At 44.7% G+C, this 15,678-nt stretch overlaps 1 protein-coding gene across 2 annotated transcripts in view; it reads left to right on the top strand.

Annotated features, from left to right (window-relative positions):
* The window catches only part of fbln1 (fibulin 1), a 28,320-nt gene extending 15,013 nt beyond the window's left edge, over positions 1 to 13,307 (top strand). For both annotated transcript variants that reach the window (XM_048257598.1, XM_048257599.1), the window contains exons 15-17: positions 657 to 802; positions 2,102 to 2,242; positions 12,589 to 13,307. In XM_048257598.1, the coding sequence (XP_048113555.1) occupies positions 657 to 802; positions 2,102 to 2,242; positions 12,589 to 12,728 (427 nt within the window). In that variant the 3' untranslated portion in view covers positions 12,729 to 13,307. The remainder of the gene's footprint in view (positions 1 to 656; positions 803 to 2,101; positions 2,243 to 12,588) is intronic.
* Positions 13,308 to 15,678: the final 2,371 nt, after the last annotated feature.

Genomic DNA, 15,678 nt, shown 5'->3' with positions numbered 1-15,678 from the left:
GGGGCTCATAAACAGGGCAAGCTGGAGGTGTGTGTGTGTGTGTGTGAGGGGTGGGGGGTGTTGCCCTCCAGCATACCCAGTTCAGACCCCAGAGCTGCCACTGATTAGGCATTGAAATAAACAAAACCCTAAATAATGGTGAGAACAAAACTGAGAGACAAGGGAGTTGTCTTGTCATGTTTTCCAGAATTTAGCACTCCCTTGCCCCATAAATTCTCTACGAGAGATTATCGGATATGAGTGCTGCGGACACTTCAGCAAACCCAAATATTTTCTCGTGTAGGCTGTGGAACAGTGTCTGACTGGGTGTAGCGTTTCATTCTCCACTGTGAATGCATCAAAACCATGAATGGCAGGACACAAGTTGACCACCCCATTTCTTACTATGTGATTTTTGGCAACTTGTTGTTTTATTGTTTTTCTTCCTCAGACACGATTGTTTGATTTAGAGTTCTATATCCAGCATGCTCTCTGTATTTGTGCAAATAATATTTGTGTAGTGGACATTTCGCTGGCCTGCTGTGCCGCTGATTATGTGGTGCATTGCTCCCTGAGATGCCCTGTCATTGTATGCCTAAGGGAGGATAGCGGTCGGGCTGTGAGGCCTTTTTATAGCCACTGCAGAAGGTCAGGAGCTTTTGTCTCCCCTATATTAGCAGGCCGAGGGTCGAGAGAGCTGACACCATCCGCTGTGTCAAGTCCTGCCAGCCTAACGACATCAGCTGTGTCCTGGACCCAGTACACTCAATTTCCCACACTGTCATCTCCCTGCCCACCTTCAGAGAGTTCACCAAACCAGAAGGTAGGCCACTTGGGTTCTTTCAGTTCACATCTGCATGTTTTTGTTGGTAAGGATGTTGCAATGGTTGCTATGGGCCATGGCTAATAAAACATTGCTAATCTCAGTACTGACATTTACTTAAACTGACATCAGCATTTCATCTGTAATATGTGGTCATTTTGGACTAGCTCAATCAAATCAGTTTTGTACTTGGATGAGAAATAGTTGTTCAGCATTTGCAGTTTGTTACTTATTTATGTATTAGTAAAACAAACTGTATAGCATATACTAAAAGCCTTATAAACTAAAAACCGCAGTAATTTTTCTTCATGACTTAGCTTAATGTTTGGGTTATTGTTCAGCAGATCAATCTGTGTGTAAGATATAAGTATGATAAATGGACACTTATGAGCTGCACATTAAGGAAAATCAGTTCTTTTATTTTATGAAAAGTAGTTTCGACTTAACATTTCTTTCAGCACCCTCTGAATTCAAGAGAAGCAGGGAGCCTTTACCAGACTTACCACAGCATTATTCTGAATATAGTTTTCACTCCAAGTGCTTATGCTTCTTATGATTCCAGGGTCCGACAGTGTATTCAATTTCCCCTAGTCTGATTTTACACTACACACAATTCCCCTGCACCCTGGTATAATTGCATCTTCAAAAAACACTTGCTAAATTAAATGTGTATGTTCTCAGTATATCAGAACAAGACTGTGGTGGATGTTAACACCTGTTGCTGTCTTAACTTTGTGGTATACAAGAGTATACAATACAACTGACTGGCAATTGTTTGAAAATCATTTCAAATGACTGCTTATGTTGGCTCACACACAACCAGACGGATGATACAATAGCTATGTAGCTTATTATGAATAAGAAGACCTTTTGTTTTACAATTTTACCTATAGTTTTCTCTGACAGAACGGCGAGGCATTTAAACTGCTCTTGTTCAATTAATTTGTAACATTCACTGCAAAGTTTTTCACTGAAAAAGGCTCAGTTTTCTCCTGATTTTCCAGTATGCTCTGAAAACCCTGTAGGCTGATTTTGGTGCTGAGCTTTTATTTTGGTATCAAACTTGATTGGATTTACTCTGATTGGCCAACATTTTTTAGGGATCTTCCAGGTGAATTGCTAAATATAAAATCAGTCTAAAAGTCTGAACCAATGTTTCATCCTCGACATGTTGTAATTCAACAGCTAATAGTTAAACCAGGAGCTTTGTTTGTCCTCTATATGTGTCTCATGAATTGGGGAAAAGTTTCAGTGGTAACAACAACCTTTATTTCTGTTCCCAACTGTCCTGTCCAACAGAGATCGTTTTCCTGAGAACCATGTCTCCAGCACACTCACTGCCTCAACTCGGCTCTTCAGACATTGTCTTTGACATCCTGGAGGGGAACATGCAGAACTCCTTCGACATCCTCAAGCGCTATGAGCATGGAATGATCGTGGGTGAGTGGCACTCTGGCATCCACTTGGCTAGCTAACAATACCCAGGGACCATTGACTAACCCCCGAGGCCTCCCTCAATTAAATTTGCTGCGAGACACAAAAGTGGTTTTCTGACCTAATTCTACATTATGATACAGCTCTTTATTCAACCAAACGAAATGCACATGTGTCTCTGTGTGAGGCCAGAAGGAGGGTTGGGGGTGGATGGAAATAGACCATCTGAAAAGCACAAAAATGTGGATGCTTGCACTACTTAAGTGGTTCTTTTAAGTTGCAACTTCACATGCCCTCTCTTGGGGAAAAAAGAAAAACATCCATGTGTCTATGGTTTAAGGCTGATGAAGCCTACTCCTCACCAGGAACTTGGCTTGATTTGTATCAGTTCAATTCCCCTAGTCTAGACAGTGCTATGGCATTTAGTAGCAGAGAATCACAATGGCTAGATAGACTCAGTGCAGAAAAGGATCCCAGACAGTAGGAGAGGACATACGTCTCCCTCCGCTGGGTAACTAAGAATGCAGACTGGAAATGGAAAAAAAAAGCTAAACCATAGTCTGTGAGAGTGGAGAAGAAATAGTATTAAATCTGGTCCACACTGTTAGGCGAGTCCTGCCCTTATAATTTATCAATCATTTAAAATAAATGTCTTTTTCACAAAAGCTCAACATCATACAAGATTCATAGGACAACTTTAGTCAGCTGCAGGAGTGGCGACGAGCTTAATTAGGCATCCCAGTGGACAGACGGAGCCAATCTTATTGTTGATGTCACTAATTCCCATTAACTGGATTTTTGTATACGAATGTGTGTGTCTACTGTACCCATGACTATGTGTGTGAGTATGTGTGTGTGCGTTTGTGAATGTGAATGTATTCAGACGTAATTCTGGCTGCTTTATTTCATGTGGTTGCCTGTATTGTTAGATGTCCTGTCGCGTCCTCTTGGTGTCTCGTCTGACTGTAGAGCTGTTAATTGCGGACCACATGAAAGGCGGTCTTGCACTCGTTGTAAAGAGAGTATTCTCACATGAGCTTTGGCTCCTTGCTGGATGCAGCTCTGGTGAGTGAGTCGCTGCTGCCCGCAGGTTGGTCCATTTCGCCAGAGGCCCCCTATCAAAGTCAGATGGCTCTCATAGGGTGCCTGGTGACGTGAGGAGGGCTCTGTTCATTAAACTCACTGGAGGTCGTCTGGCTAATGTGGTGACAGAGGTATGTCAGGGCCTCGCAATGGAGGGTACTTATAAATCTTCAGAGAAACATTGGGAAACATTGGCCACAGTGCTGTCAGAGATGGCGGACAAGTCATACAAGCAGGAATGACTACAGCGCGATTCCATAAATGATCTTCCGTCTCTTGGGTTTCCAAGTAATTAACAATACGTTGTTGTGAGCCATGCAGTGAGTAATGTCTATACGTCCTTGGTGGCCATGACATCGCTTTACATTAAGGAGCACAAGGAAAGCACTATTAACTGTACATAACTGTACGCACATAATATGTCCTCAGGGTAGTTTAGTTGTTATGACCATGTAGATAACCAGAAACACTTTGATCTTGGTTTGTTAGACATCAAGTGACATGAATCCTAGTCCTGGGGTCAGAACACTTTGAAGGTCTAACTGAGGCAGAAACATAATTTTATTCAATGTGTGAGACCCCTTTGAAAAAGATAAGTACGCATTATGTATGGCTAGAATGTAGGATATGTTAAAGTCTTTTGAAGTCACCATTGAAATCAATTAATGGACCTCATAGTTCACAGGATTTCAGTTTTCCTGTGCAGTAATGTAGAGAACAGGCAACCACATCCCGCCACATTCGATTTGGGTAATGGCTGGTAGTTGCTTGCTAAGATGCTAACACAAAGTAGGTGGCTGACAGATATATTGTACTGTATATAGCCTATCATCTCAGATGTATTTTTTGGTTACTAAAACAGATTTTTAAGATTTAATAGTGCTTATTTACTATTAACTTAAAACAAAATATAAGGGCAAACATATTTGTTTTATATTGAAATACCTTGTCTATGAGTTCCGTGACATCTGTTGGCAACAGTTTGTTTTTTGTTGAGTGGCGCTTTTTGCCTGAACACTTTACATTTATATAGCGCTCTCAACACTCAAAGCGCTTCACATGGAAAGGAGGACCTCACTAACCACCACCAATGTGTAGCACCCACCTGGGTGATGCATGGCAGCCAATATGTGCCAGAATGGTCACCACACACCAGCTTGAGGTGGAGAGTGAAGGAGTCAATTACAGTGGGGGATGATTAGGGGGCCAGATTGAATGAGCCAGGTTGGAATTTAGCCAGGATAACAGGAATCCCCTAGTCTTTGCGATAAGTGCCATGGTATCTTTAATGACAGTGAGTCAGGACCTCGGTTTAACGTCTCATCCTAAGGACGGCATCTCCTACAGTACAGTGTCCCCATCACTGCACTGGGACATTGGGATCTATCTTTTTGGCCAGAGGGAAGAGTGCCGCCTACTGACCACCCACCAACACCACTTCCAGCAGCAACCTAGTTTTCCAAGGAGGTCTCCCATCCAAGTACTAACCAGGCACACACCTGCTTAGCTTCAGTAATTCAGCTAATACAAGGTATCTGTTGATCTGGCTGGTGGGAGATGACTAATGGGAGCATAATTGCCTTCAAGACAATGAACAAATGGGTCGTAATATGAGCAAATTATGTGGTGACCAGCTGAACAGGAAGGCAACGCAGTGGTAACGCTACTAAGATAAAATAAAGTCTATTTAAATGCTATAGATTTCTTTCTATAGGTTTCTGTTCCGTGGACCAGCTAAAGTGGCCAGGCAGCTACAGTGCTACACTTTGGCGGGATGAACATTTGGGCTGATGAACATGGCGAAATTCCCCTTTAACACATATTTGTTTCATGACCTCAATGTTTTTGATGCCATTGACACTGGTTCTGTTAGGAAAACCATGATTTTCACTCTCCTAAAACACATAAGGAGGTGTAACAATGAATTAATCTTAAATCTAGAATCTGTAGTGTTGCATTACATGTAGCATTACATCTGATCTGAAGGCATGTTTAACTTCAAAGCCCTGTAAGATGCGTCTATCGGCAAGAATGAAGCTATTAGCTATTTATTCCTGATTTGACAGTAAGGTTACCATAAGGTATCATTTTGTAGCAAAGCACACAACTAATAAAGGTGGCCCACTGATCTCAAAGAACACTTGATCGCCGAGCAATTGGATATTCTTGCCCTATCAACTATGAGGACAAAGAATGTTGAGTAGTCTTTTTTAAGACTACTATGATATTAAAGTAATGGTACATTTATTAGGGCAGTGTGCTCATCTATTGTTGCCATACATTAGCAGTTAAGTTTGAGTTAACTCTGCTGTGATTTTAACTAAATTCTACAGCCTAGTTGTGAGAATTTCTGACAATCTTTGACATTGGACAATGATGTTGCCCATTGATTTTACAGGGAAGCTACACCAGGCGTGTAACCAAAGTCCTTTTAGGCAAGTCCCTCCACTCGGCGGCCATATTGCAACACTTTTTGGGCACTTATCAGGCATCTATTTTGGCAGAAATGTGCGTGCGCAAGGCTTCATGACAATGTACATGACATGGCTCAATGTATTCACAACACACCACATGATTGGCTCAATGTATTCACATGTCAACGTTTCTGTAGAGGATTTTTTGAGTGCTGTGTCTCTGGCGTAACTGAAGCGTTCCGTTCGTGACGCATATTTTTTTTTCCATTGATCGTAGTGGAAGCTAATTGTTGCAGCAGACGCAACACGAATGGAATGCTTCAGTTACACGCCTGATGTAGCTCCCCTGTTACAGTAATGAATACATAATATGCATAAAGCAAGCATATCTTGCATCACTCCCATGTTGATGCGAGTAAATTTCCGAATAGAATATGTTGCTTGTTAGACAAAAAAAAATTGTGGACAGTCTAGCTTTTAATTGGTGTTGAAATACTTTAATCAATTGACCGCCCTAGAATAAATTTATTGAAAGGTTTCTAAATCCCTCTAGTGTATAATTATACCTTTAGCTCACAGAAATGACCTGGAAAAAAAACACCCACCCACTCTTTCAGTGTTTCCCCAGCTCCATCTCCCTGGCCTGTGTGATGCACCACACACTGGGAGGACTGGAGCTTAGTTTGCCTCGGTCATCCATCACTGTCTGTCTGAGTGGAGGTTTTCTTTTGGGATTCACGTCTGGATGAGAACGTTGGCAGTCTGGTGCATCTGTACAAACACTGCGGAACCCCGGAGATCATGAGACAGCTTGATTGGAGCTATCAAACGCTGAGAAATCCAGCATGAAACTTCACCCCTCCATTTAGAGTGAAAGAAAAAAGATATTTGAAAACATATGCAGGCTCAAACCACCCAGTAGGTATCCAGACCCACGCCTATTGATAGTATATGAGCACAAAAACAACACCCCTCACATATCACACACATTTTCAGAAAGACAAACAGGAGATGAATGCATGACTCACACAATCATCCATCTTTGATTGGGATAGATTGTTTTAGCAAACCATCTCTCAACAGGCAGCTGTTCCTTTGGGCCTTTTCAAGCTATCCACCTCTCTGGTGTGTGGGCTGGCAACAGGTAGTGGTGGTGGTGGTGGTGGGTGGGTGTGTGTGTGTGTGTGGTGGTGGGTGTGTGTGTGTGTGTGTGTGTGTGTGTGTGTGTGTGTGTGTGTGTGTGTGTGTGTGGTGGTGGGTGTGTGTGTGTGTGTGTGTGGTGGTGGTGGGTGGTGGTGGGTGTGTGTGTGTGTGTGTGTGGTGGTGGTGGTGGTGGGTGTGTATGTGTGTGTGGGGTGTGTGTGTGGGTGTGTGTGTGTGGTGGTGGTGTGTGTGTGTGTGTGTGGGGTGTGTGTGTGTGGGGGTGTGTGTGTGTGTGTGTGTGTGTGTGTGGTGGTGGTGTGTGTGTGTGTGTGTGTGTGTGTGTGTGTGTGTGTGTGTGTGTGGGTGGTGGTGGTGTGTGTGTGTGTGTGTGTGTGGGGCATAGATGACGTTTCCTTGTGCTGATGCAAGTACAGAATTGCACGTACCCAGCCTCAGTGACCTGTTCAGCTTTTCCAAACAGGAGCGCAGGCCTCCACTTAGAGACCAATATTAGTGGAGGACCGCTCCCATTCTCATTCACTGCACGGGCTGCCAGTCAGTCAGCGCAAACCACGCTCCGGTAGGCAGGCAGGCTCTCTGGGCTGCGGATGACATAGCAGCCACAAAAAGAAGAAATGCCCAGGACTGCAGCGTTTCCCACCGACTATCACGGGCATGAGGAATTCACCAGAGCAACAGCAAGCGGAGGAGCGGAAGGTCCAGTAATCATTGGACTGAAGGATGTACAGCCAGTGTGCAGTACGTGTCCAGTAATCATTGGGCTGAAGGATGTACAGCCAGTGTGCAGTACGTGTCCAGTAATCATTGGGCTGAAGGATGTACAGCCAGTGTGCAGTACGTGTCCAGTAATCATTGGGCTGAAGGATGTACAGCCAGTGTGCAGTACGTGTCCAGTAATCATTGGGCTGAAGGATGTACAGCCAGTGTGCAGTACGCGGTCCAGTAATCATTGGGCTGAAGGATGTACAGCCAGTGTGCAGTACGTGTCCAGTAATCATTGGGCTGAAGGATGTACAGCCAGTGTGCAGTACGTGTGCAGTAATCATTGGGCTGTCTCAAGGAAGGATTCACAGCCAGTGTGCAGTACGTGTCCAGTAATCATTGGGCTGTCTCAAGGAAGGATTCACAGCCAGTGTGCAGTACGTGTCAACCACAGATGATTCCAATCATTTAAAACACCAGGTAGAGAAAGACTTCTATGGTCAGGGCCTAGTCCAAACAATAAAAACCCTTGATGCGATACTGTTGCCACAGCAGTGAAAACTTGAATGGAGATGTAAATTCGGTCTGGGCTTAGGTATGTGTCATTTGCTCGTATCCTTCACAGGCCACAGAGGAATTTTGGTTTGAGATATTAGTCCTGTTTGGGAGGGGTGGGATCACACTGAGGCTCAAGCAGGTGAATTGTTGATGGTTTTCAAAATATCCTACAAGCAGTGTATAAAACATGAGCTCAGATGAAAGTACTTGAGGAGAAATGTCATAAAAAAAAACAGGCCAGTCGGAATTCTACAGAGTTATTATTCATCACCAATTTCAAATCCTCTCACAAAATGCGGGAAAATGTGCTTTTATGGTTCACTGAACGTGCGAGTTGATGTATGACGAACGAGGAGAGTGTTGGGATCGCAGAGCAGAGCAGCGCAGCGCAGCGCAGCGCGAGGGCAAGGCAGGGCAAGAAGCCGAGGAGGTCTCCTGATGGGAAGAGCTGTCAGGGAATGAATCATGAAATGGCATCATTAGGCACACACAGACGGGCCAAGCCCACGAGGAATCCCTGCTCTGTCAAAAGAGGGATTACCGGAGATAATGAAAACAGTGTCTGCCTCGCTTGACAGCAGGCGCGTTGGCCGGGTGGTCTGGGCGCCGAGGCAGATATCACTCACTGCATGTGTCCCAGCGACTCCACAGAGACAGGGCAGAAACACTCATCATCTGAGCCCATTGATTTATTATCGGCTTTAATTTAGTACAGTCTTGGGTGCTTCTCTTTATATGTGTATATGTTTCATTTGACAGGCAAGAGCGATGTTGGATATTGCAATGTGAGAAAATATGGTGGAAATTAATTTTTTTTTTCATGTATGAACGAACAAAACAAGTATGCACTTGTTCATCTTTGAGAGGCAAGCAATTAGCTTACGTTGCATGTAAATCTTAACAAAGTGTAACTTTACGATAAAGCAAAAAGGTTGCGATAAGGTTGAGTAAACATCTATTAACATGTGAGCTCCCCACTGTATATGCACATAATTCAGCAGGAGCGGGTTGAACCAATCCTGCCACTTTATTTAGCTGACCACTGTGGGGAAAACACTTAAAACTTAAATTTGCAGCTCCATTCCACCATGGAAATACTCCACAGAGAGAAGTGTTCCAGAAAACTCTCCCGTGCAATTTTCGGAGATCAGTAGCAATGAGTCATCGTTAATTGACCTTAAGATGATACCATCCCACATGCCGTGCCTTTTAAAGGGCACAGGCCCAGCTCAACGTCCTCCTTTCAGGAGTGGCTACGGGGGGTGTTTGGTTAGGGTGACCAGAGAGCAGTAAGCAGGCGGGGGGGAAGCACACAAGAAACGAACGGGCCCATCTGGACCATGCCGCCGAGCCCTCTGGGGCCTGGATCACAGGTCTTCCCTGTGTGCGCTGGGCGCCGCTTGGGGCCGGACGAAAGGCTTTAACTACGCCGAGCCTGCATCCCACAACAGCCAGCGTGTCATTATACTACACTGTGGTGAGGCCTGAAGTCAAACTCTTCATTTGTCCCTGGTGTTAAACCCACTCATTTTGGATTTTGTCATACACTTCCTACCCAGGGTTGTAAAAACCATAAAACCCAGAAATTGTACTGTTTACATGTAACCCTTCAATATCGCAGCCCTTGTAGCCATTGAGGATGACAAATGCCTCCTGGCATTCACTTGACTTTGTTTTGAGGCAGTGCCTGTGTAGCTACCATACACTTAGGACTATTTTCTCTTCACTGGCTACTTTACAGTGCCACAAAATGCGCCGAAAAACAGGGGTTATGTGTAGATGGTTATGCGATAGTAGGGTCACCTCTGCAGCCACCACAAACATGACTGTGAAGAGCCCAAATGGCATGAGTGGTATGCTGCAAACCCCAAACTGCTCAGTGACCACTACTATTTAAGTGTCATCAATACTTACAAGGTACCGGAAGAAAAGATGAAAATTTATGAGCTAGCCGCAAATATCCTATCATGAAACAAAAAAATAATTAAGGACGAACGACTGACCACATTTTGCTGTTAATGTAAGAGATTTTGACAACATAAAAACTGGTTGTGTTAATAATACATTAATCACTCTTGTGTAAATACTGGATATGGACGTGTGCAAAGGCTCAAAAAGACTTAAGGTTTGGTTGACGTTTGTGTAATCTGGTATTTCCAGAAAAGTTCATATTGCCATTCTTAAACTGGACTCTTGTGGGGTGCTATTCTTAGACTCAGCACAGGCCAGAGGTTTGCTCTGGCCTTTTGTTTTACACCCCTTTTCAGTCACTGGTGCTCTTTTTGTCTTCATCTCTGACCACTCTCTGGCCTTCCTCAAGGAACAATCAGAAGGTCAAGTGTGGTCAGCCCATGTGAATGTGACATTTTATGTGATCCAAACAGCGAAGCTATTTCAATGTGAAATCAAGTATCATATCATTATGTCATTGCCATAGTACACATTGTCCAGTACATGTTCAATGTTAAGTATAGTGGTCATTCGGAGATTTCTGGTAAAAATATGGGAAAACGATTGAGGCACAGGATTTGAAGTTCTGATCAGTGCAAGCCAAGACACCTGAACTTAACAACTCAGCATCACTTCATACATTTGTGCTGAAAATTCATTTTCAAAGGGAAAATCTTTCCATGTCCCTCAATACTCAGAACATTACCACAGCTCTGCGTGAGTTCACAGAAAGGTTCCTACCCTAATGGCGTTCATGGTTTGGAAACAATAAAACCCCCATCCCGCTCTTCACAGTGGAGTGTCACTATGCAACAGAGGCCCAAAACACAAAAACAAGTGTGGCAACTCCTGGTAGCTGGGCCTCTCTCCTCGCCGACAGATGCTTATCGCCGGAATCTTCGAGCCCGCCGCAGTGATCTAGACGAGGAGGCTCAGTCGCTTTGCACGCACACTCTCGCCGGGTGGAACTGAATTGGGAGGCCCAGAGGAATGCCGACGGGGACTGCGGATTGCGTGACTCTAACACATGGGACTCATTTACCCTCCTGTGCCACAAACAAGACTGAGGATGAAGTGGCAGTGGCAGAAGCAGCCTTCCCAGTGCATCTGCCTCCCAGTGTGCTAATATCCCATTGGCCCCCCCACGCATTCCACTCATGCCCACATGACCATCACTTCTGTAAGGCCCCACCCAGAACCGAGATGCTGATCGCCTTCTTCTAATCCTGCAATGGCAGCAGTATCATGGAGGAAGAGTGAGAGTGTGGTAGGAAGCTGGAGAGCGACAGTGTCAGAGTTGAGGGTTGCATGGTATTGATTCTTATTCTGGCTGTGAATGTCTTCAGCCAGGTGCCTGATGTTCTGTAGGTGAATATAACCCAAAAGTGTGTGAGAGTGTGTGTGAATATAACCCAAAAGTGTGTGAGAGTGTGTGTGAATATAACCCAAAAGTGTAAAGTGTGTGAGAGTGTGTGTGAATATTACCCAAAAGTGTGTGAGAGTGTGTGTGAATATAACCCAATACGTGTGTGTGAATATAACCCAATAAGTGTGTGTGAGAGAAGAGGGACAGAAGAGAAGAGGGACAGGGGAGAAAAGGGACAGAAGAGAAGAGGGACAGGGGAGAAGAGGGACAGAAGAGAAGAGGGACAGGGGAGAAGTGTGTGTGAATATAACCCAATAAGTGTGTGTGAGAGTGTGTGTGTGTGGGATGGGGGGCATGGAAAGAAAAGGACAAAAAAGAGAGTAAAGGACATTAAGGACAGAAGAGAAGAGGGACAGAGGAGAAGAGGGACAGAGAGAAGAGGGACAGGAGAAGAGGGACAGGGGAGGGACAGAGGGACAGGGGAGAAGAGGGACAGGGGAGGGATTGTACTGCTTGACTGCATGCTGTCGATGGCTGTTCAAGCAGGACGGAGTTTAAATGTCACCAGTGCACGGTGGGGAGAAAGCTAGCGCTGACAACTTGTGTAAACACAGCCCCCCCCCTCCCTCCTCTGTAATCGCATGTTCACTTAAAAAGATCTTCCAGTGAATTCCTCTGGCATGGGGTAATCCTTGGTCGGGGCTGTGTTTTCCCCCGTATCACTCTCGAGCAGGGTGTCTCGCATCCGCAGGGAGAGGGAGGAGCACGCGAGGGAGGAGAGGGTGTACAGGGACATGGGGGGATTGGAAGAAACAAAGGCCAGATTCACAAGAAAGAGATCTGACAGTCCTGTCATCATGTTTAACCGAGGTTAGCGTAGAGTCTTAGTGCCTGACTGTGCATTCGTCCATCGCCCTCATCACTTCCAGGCGTTAAAATGTCCAGGCGGTTTGAGTCATGCTTCTCTCCCTCAGCGGGGTGTGTGTGTGTGTGTGTGTGTGAGTGTTTATGAATCCGCTGTTGAACAAAGAAGAGTGAGAGGAGTGCTGCCATGTTTGTTGACTCCTCTCACTTCCTCGTCTGACTGCTGCTTCTTTGTGTGTCTGTGCTCTCAGGGGTCGTGCGTCAGGTGAAGCGCGTCATCGGCCCAGTGGACATCGTGCTGAAGCTGGCCATGAACTACGTCACGTCTGGGGTCGTCTCGCATCGGAACATCGTCAACGTCCACATCTTTGTGTCCGAGTTCTGGTTCTAAACGGGGGAGACGCCTACTCTTTCCCATTCCCAGTTCCGTTCACACCATCCCCTGAAGTACATGCACCCACACATTTAGGCGAATGCAACAATGACATGCACACTCACTCACGTACCCAAGCACAAAACTGACATGTTCAAATTCACAACAACACGTAAGATGTCGAAATGAATGAGTTCACGTGATTATTATTTGCATGCAACATGTAAAAAGCTCATTAGCCTGGAAGATCTTACATGTTTGTGTTCTTATGGTGAGAAATCACTTGCTGCTTTTTTTTTTTACCTTTTTTTTGATTATACACAGAACAAATCTTCCTGATCTTTTAAGATGCAGTATGCTAGGTCTTAAGTGCATGGCTGAGTGTGCACATATAAGCAAGCTTGACCATGCCCAAGCTTTATGACATGGTGTAAACTATGAGGACTTCACAACATTGGAATGATGAAATGAAAAAATGTTGAATGTACCTGTGATCCTTGGTTGTGATGTATTCATTCATATTGTATTCAGTTACATATCACAATTCATTATGTAAGGATCAATTGATGAATAAAATGTTTACTATTTGACTTTTAATTGTGCACTATTTTCTGTGCAAATGGATAATGGGACCGTAAACCATGAATTACAAGATGGCCATGTTTTTAAATACCTGGTGGCTAGAAAACCATTTCCATATCCAGTTACATCCAAGTCTTTCCTACGAGTTATTCAATAATTCCCAAGATTATAGTTTGAGTATATTTCTGTTGAGTTGTTTCAAATCATTGATAAATTAAACTTTCCATGTAACTTGGCCTAGGTCCCTTCAACAGTAAAATAATATTACCATCTTCCCCATTACCAAATATTAGGAAGTAAAGTGAAATGTCAAAGAAACCATTGCATTCATGCTCTTTGCTGCCTTAACTATTTTATATCTCCGCTCGTGTTCAGTGTTTAAGTTTGGTTGGATTTTATGTCGGGTTTTAGGACCATCTGGAGGGGCCAAGCAGCGTAGAAAGTGGAGCCTTTGTGACCACAGCCCCTCTAGCATATGTCACTGAACCTAAACTGCCTTTTCCGTGAGGGGACATGAGACAAACTCAAACTCACTCAACCAGATGTCGGTAATGGCCTTACCATGGATCTCTAATCATCACTGTGGTCAAGCCAAACCACCGCTGACCAACGCTTCAAAGACAATAGAGCTGGAGAGCTATCTGTCATGGGCCAACTCCTATGCATAGACTAATGGCCTGTGCAGATTACACATTTTTGTCTTCCACGATGGTCTTTTACAATTGACCATGTCAGACTAGGCGATCAGAGAACCCCAAATTCTTGCCTGCGTCTTGGTCGGGAGATTGGCCACATTACAAGATCATGTAGCCTATCTATCGTAGCCTTCTCATCGCGTGTCGTCATAGTGTCAGTGTACACACGGGAGTCATAGGAGATTCCCCAAAAATTCTGACATGTTAGACTTTATGCTTTAGATTTTGAAATCGCGGGTCATTGAATATCTCACATTACAAGGCGCTTCCTCCTTCGACGTCGTTCTCAACTTTTAATATTAGGGCACGACCCTGGAAATTTGTCAGCTACGACAAAACCGTGGTTAAATCAGACTGAAATCATGTAGTCTGCATAGGGAATAAGACACACAATGAACACCTCAAACTCTAACGGGTTTTCCCCTTCTGAAGAGAGAAACGGAGGCCAAGAGGGCCAGGTTTGTGGTTTGACATGAAAAGTTCTTTCAAAACCCTACCCAGCATATATGCATCTGAATGGCTGCAAGTGTGCACATGTGATTGTATATGTGTATTGAAATGAACATGTATGCTTGCGTGCACACACTGAAACTCTTCCTCTCCCAAGACCTGAGGTTCCCTGCAGCCCCTTCACCCAGTAACATTATATTCTTGCAGCCGAGCGCCTTCCTTCTCCTCTGGCCTCATTAGAAGCCGCTGATGTGCCCGGCACCCTTAAAGATGGTAACACGACACTAGCTTTTAGTGAACAATAACCCACAAAAGCAGATGACATCAGCCAGCAGAAACATCACAGGGCCAAGACGAGCTGCTTGCTGTGTGGGGCTTAGCGTTGCAGGACAGCACTGGCAAAAACCACACACATGTGAAGGGGGAGGGGGGGGGGGGCTGGCTGCGCACCGCTCGCCAGACAGCTGCCCAGCTGCCAGGAGCCACTGGCATGGCACAGCTCAGCGCCAAAAACACTGCTCTGGGGAACAAACATAGACTAATTGCAGGATAGTGGACCTGTGCGAGTTTGTGTTTTTCTTTTTGCTGTTTTTTTCCCCCTCTTTTGGTCATGGTGGTGATTTGTACATGTGTATTTCACTGCGGCGCGATGCTGCAAAGGCATTTGAGGGAACGGTAGCCTCCTGGCTCCTCTGAGGGAGTGGGGTATGGAAGGTATCTGCCGAGGCGAGGCTGCCAGGACCAACCAGAGGCCGAGGGCCAGGAGCGTGTAGACTCTAGTGGGGGCTGCTGCACACGCACGTGCTCCACGGACTCCCGTGCCTGCTTTTTTCCTGGCTGCCTCCCCCGAACTTCACCGCAACACATGTTATAAGATATAAGTGAGTTCTTTTAATAAAATCAGGGTATTTCTTTTTTATTTTACAAACCGCTATTTCTCATTACAGAAAACACAAAAATTTGGCTCAAGTGAATCCTGCAGGCTGCAAAACTCCCCTTATATGCAGGCCTGGTTTTGCTTGTTAAAGAGTCTTACAGGTATTGTTCTTAAAGCAACAGCCTCCCTTAATGAAAGAAAAATAAATCAGCATGAATCCAACTGTGCAAAAAAAAAATTCTTTATTGGCAAACTGAATATTTGAATCCACAATTGTACTTCTATAAATAATTGTAATTATGTCATATTCCTATTCCATCCATATTTTTGACTTGCTTCTACGCCTCCATTTACAAATGCCTTA

This window comes from Alosa alosa, chromosome 11, assembly GCF_017589495.1.
Source record: "Alosa alosa isolate M-15738 ecotype Scorff River chromosome 11, AALO_Geno_1.1, whole genome shotgun sequence".
NCBI lineage: Eukaryota > Metazoa > Chordata > Actinopteri > Clupeiformes > Clupeidae > Alosa > Alosa alosa.
The sequence above is the reverse complement of the archived record's forward strand: the minus strand, read 5'-3'. Positions and strand labels throughout refer to the sequence as shown.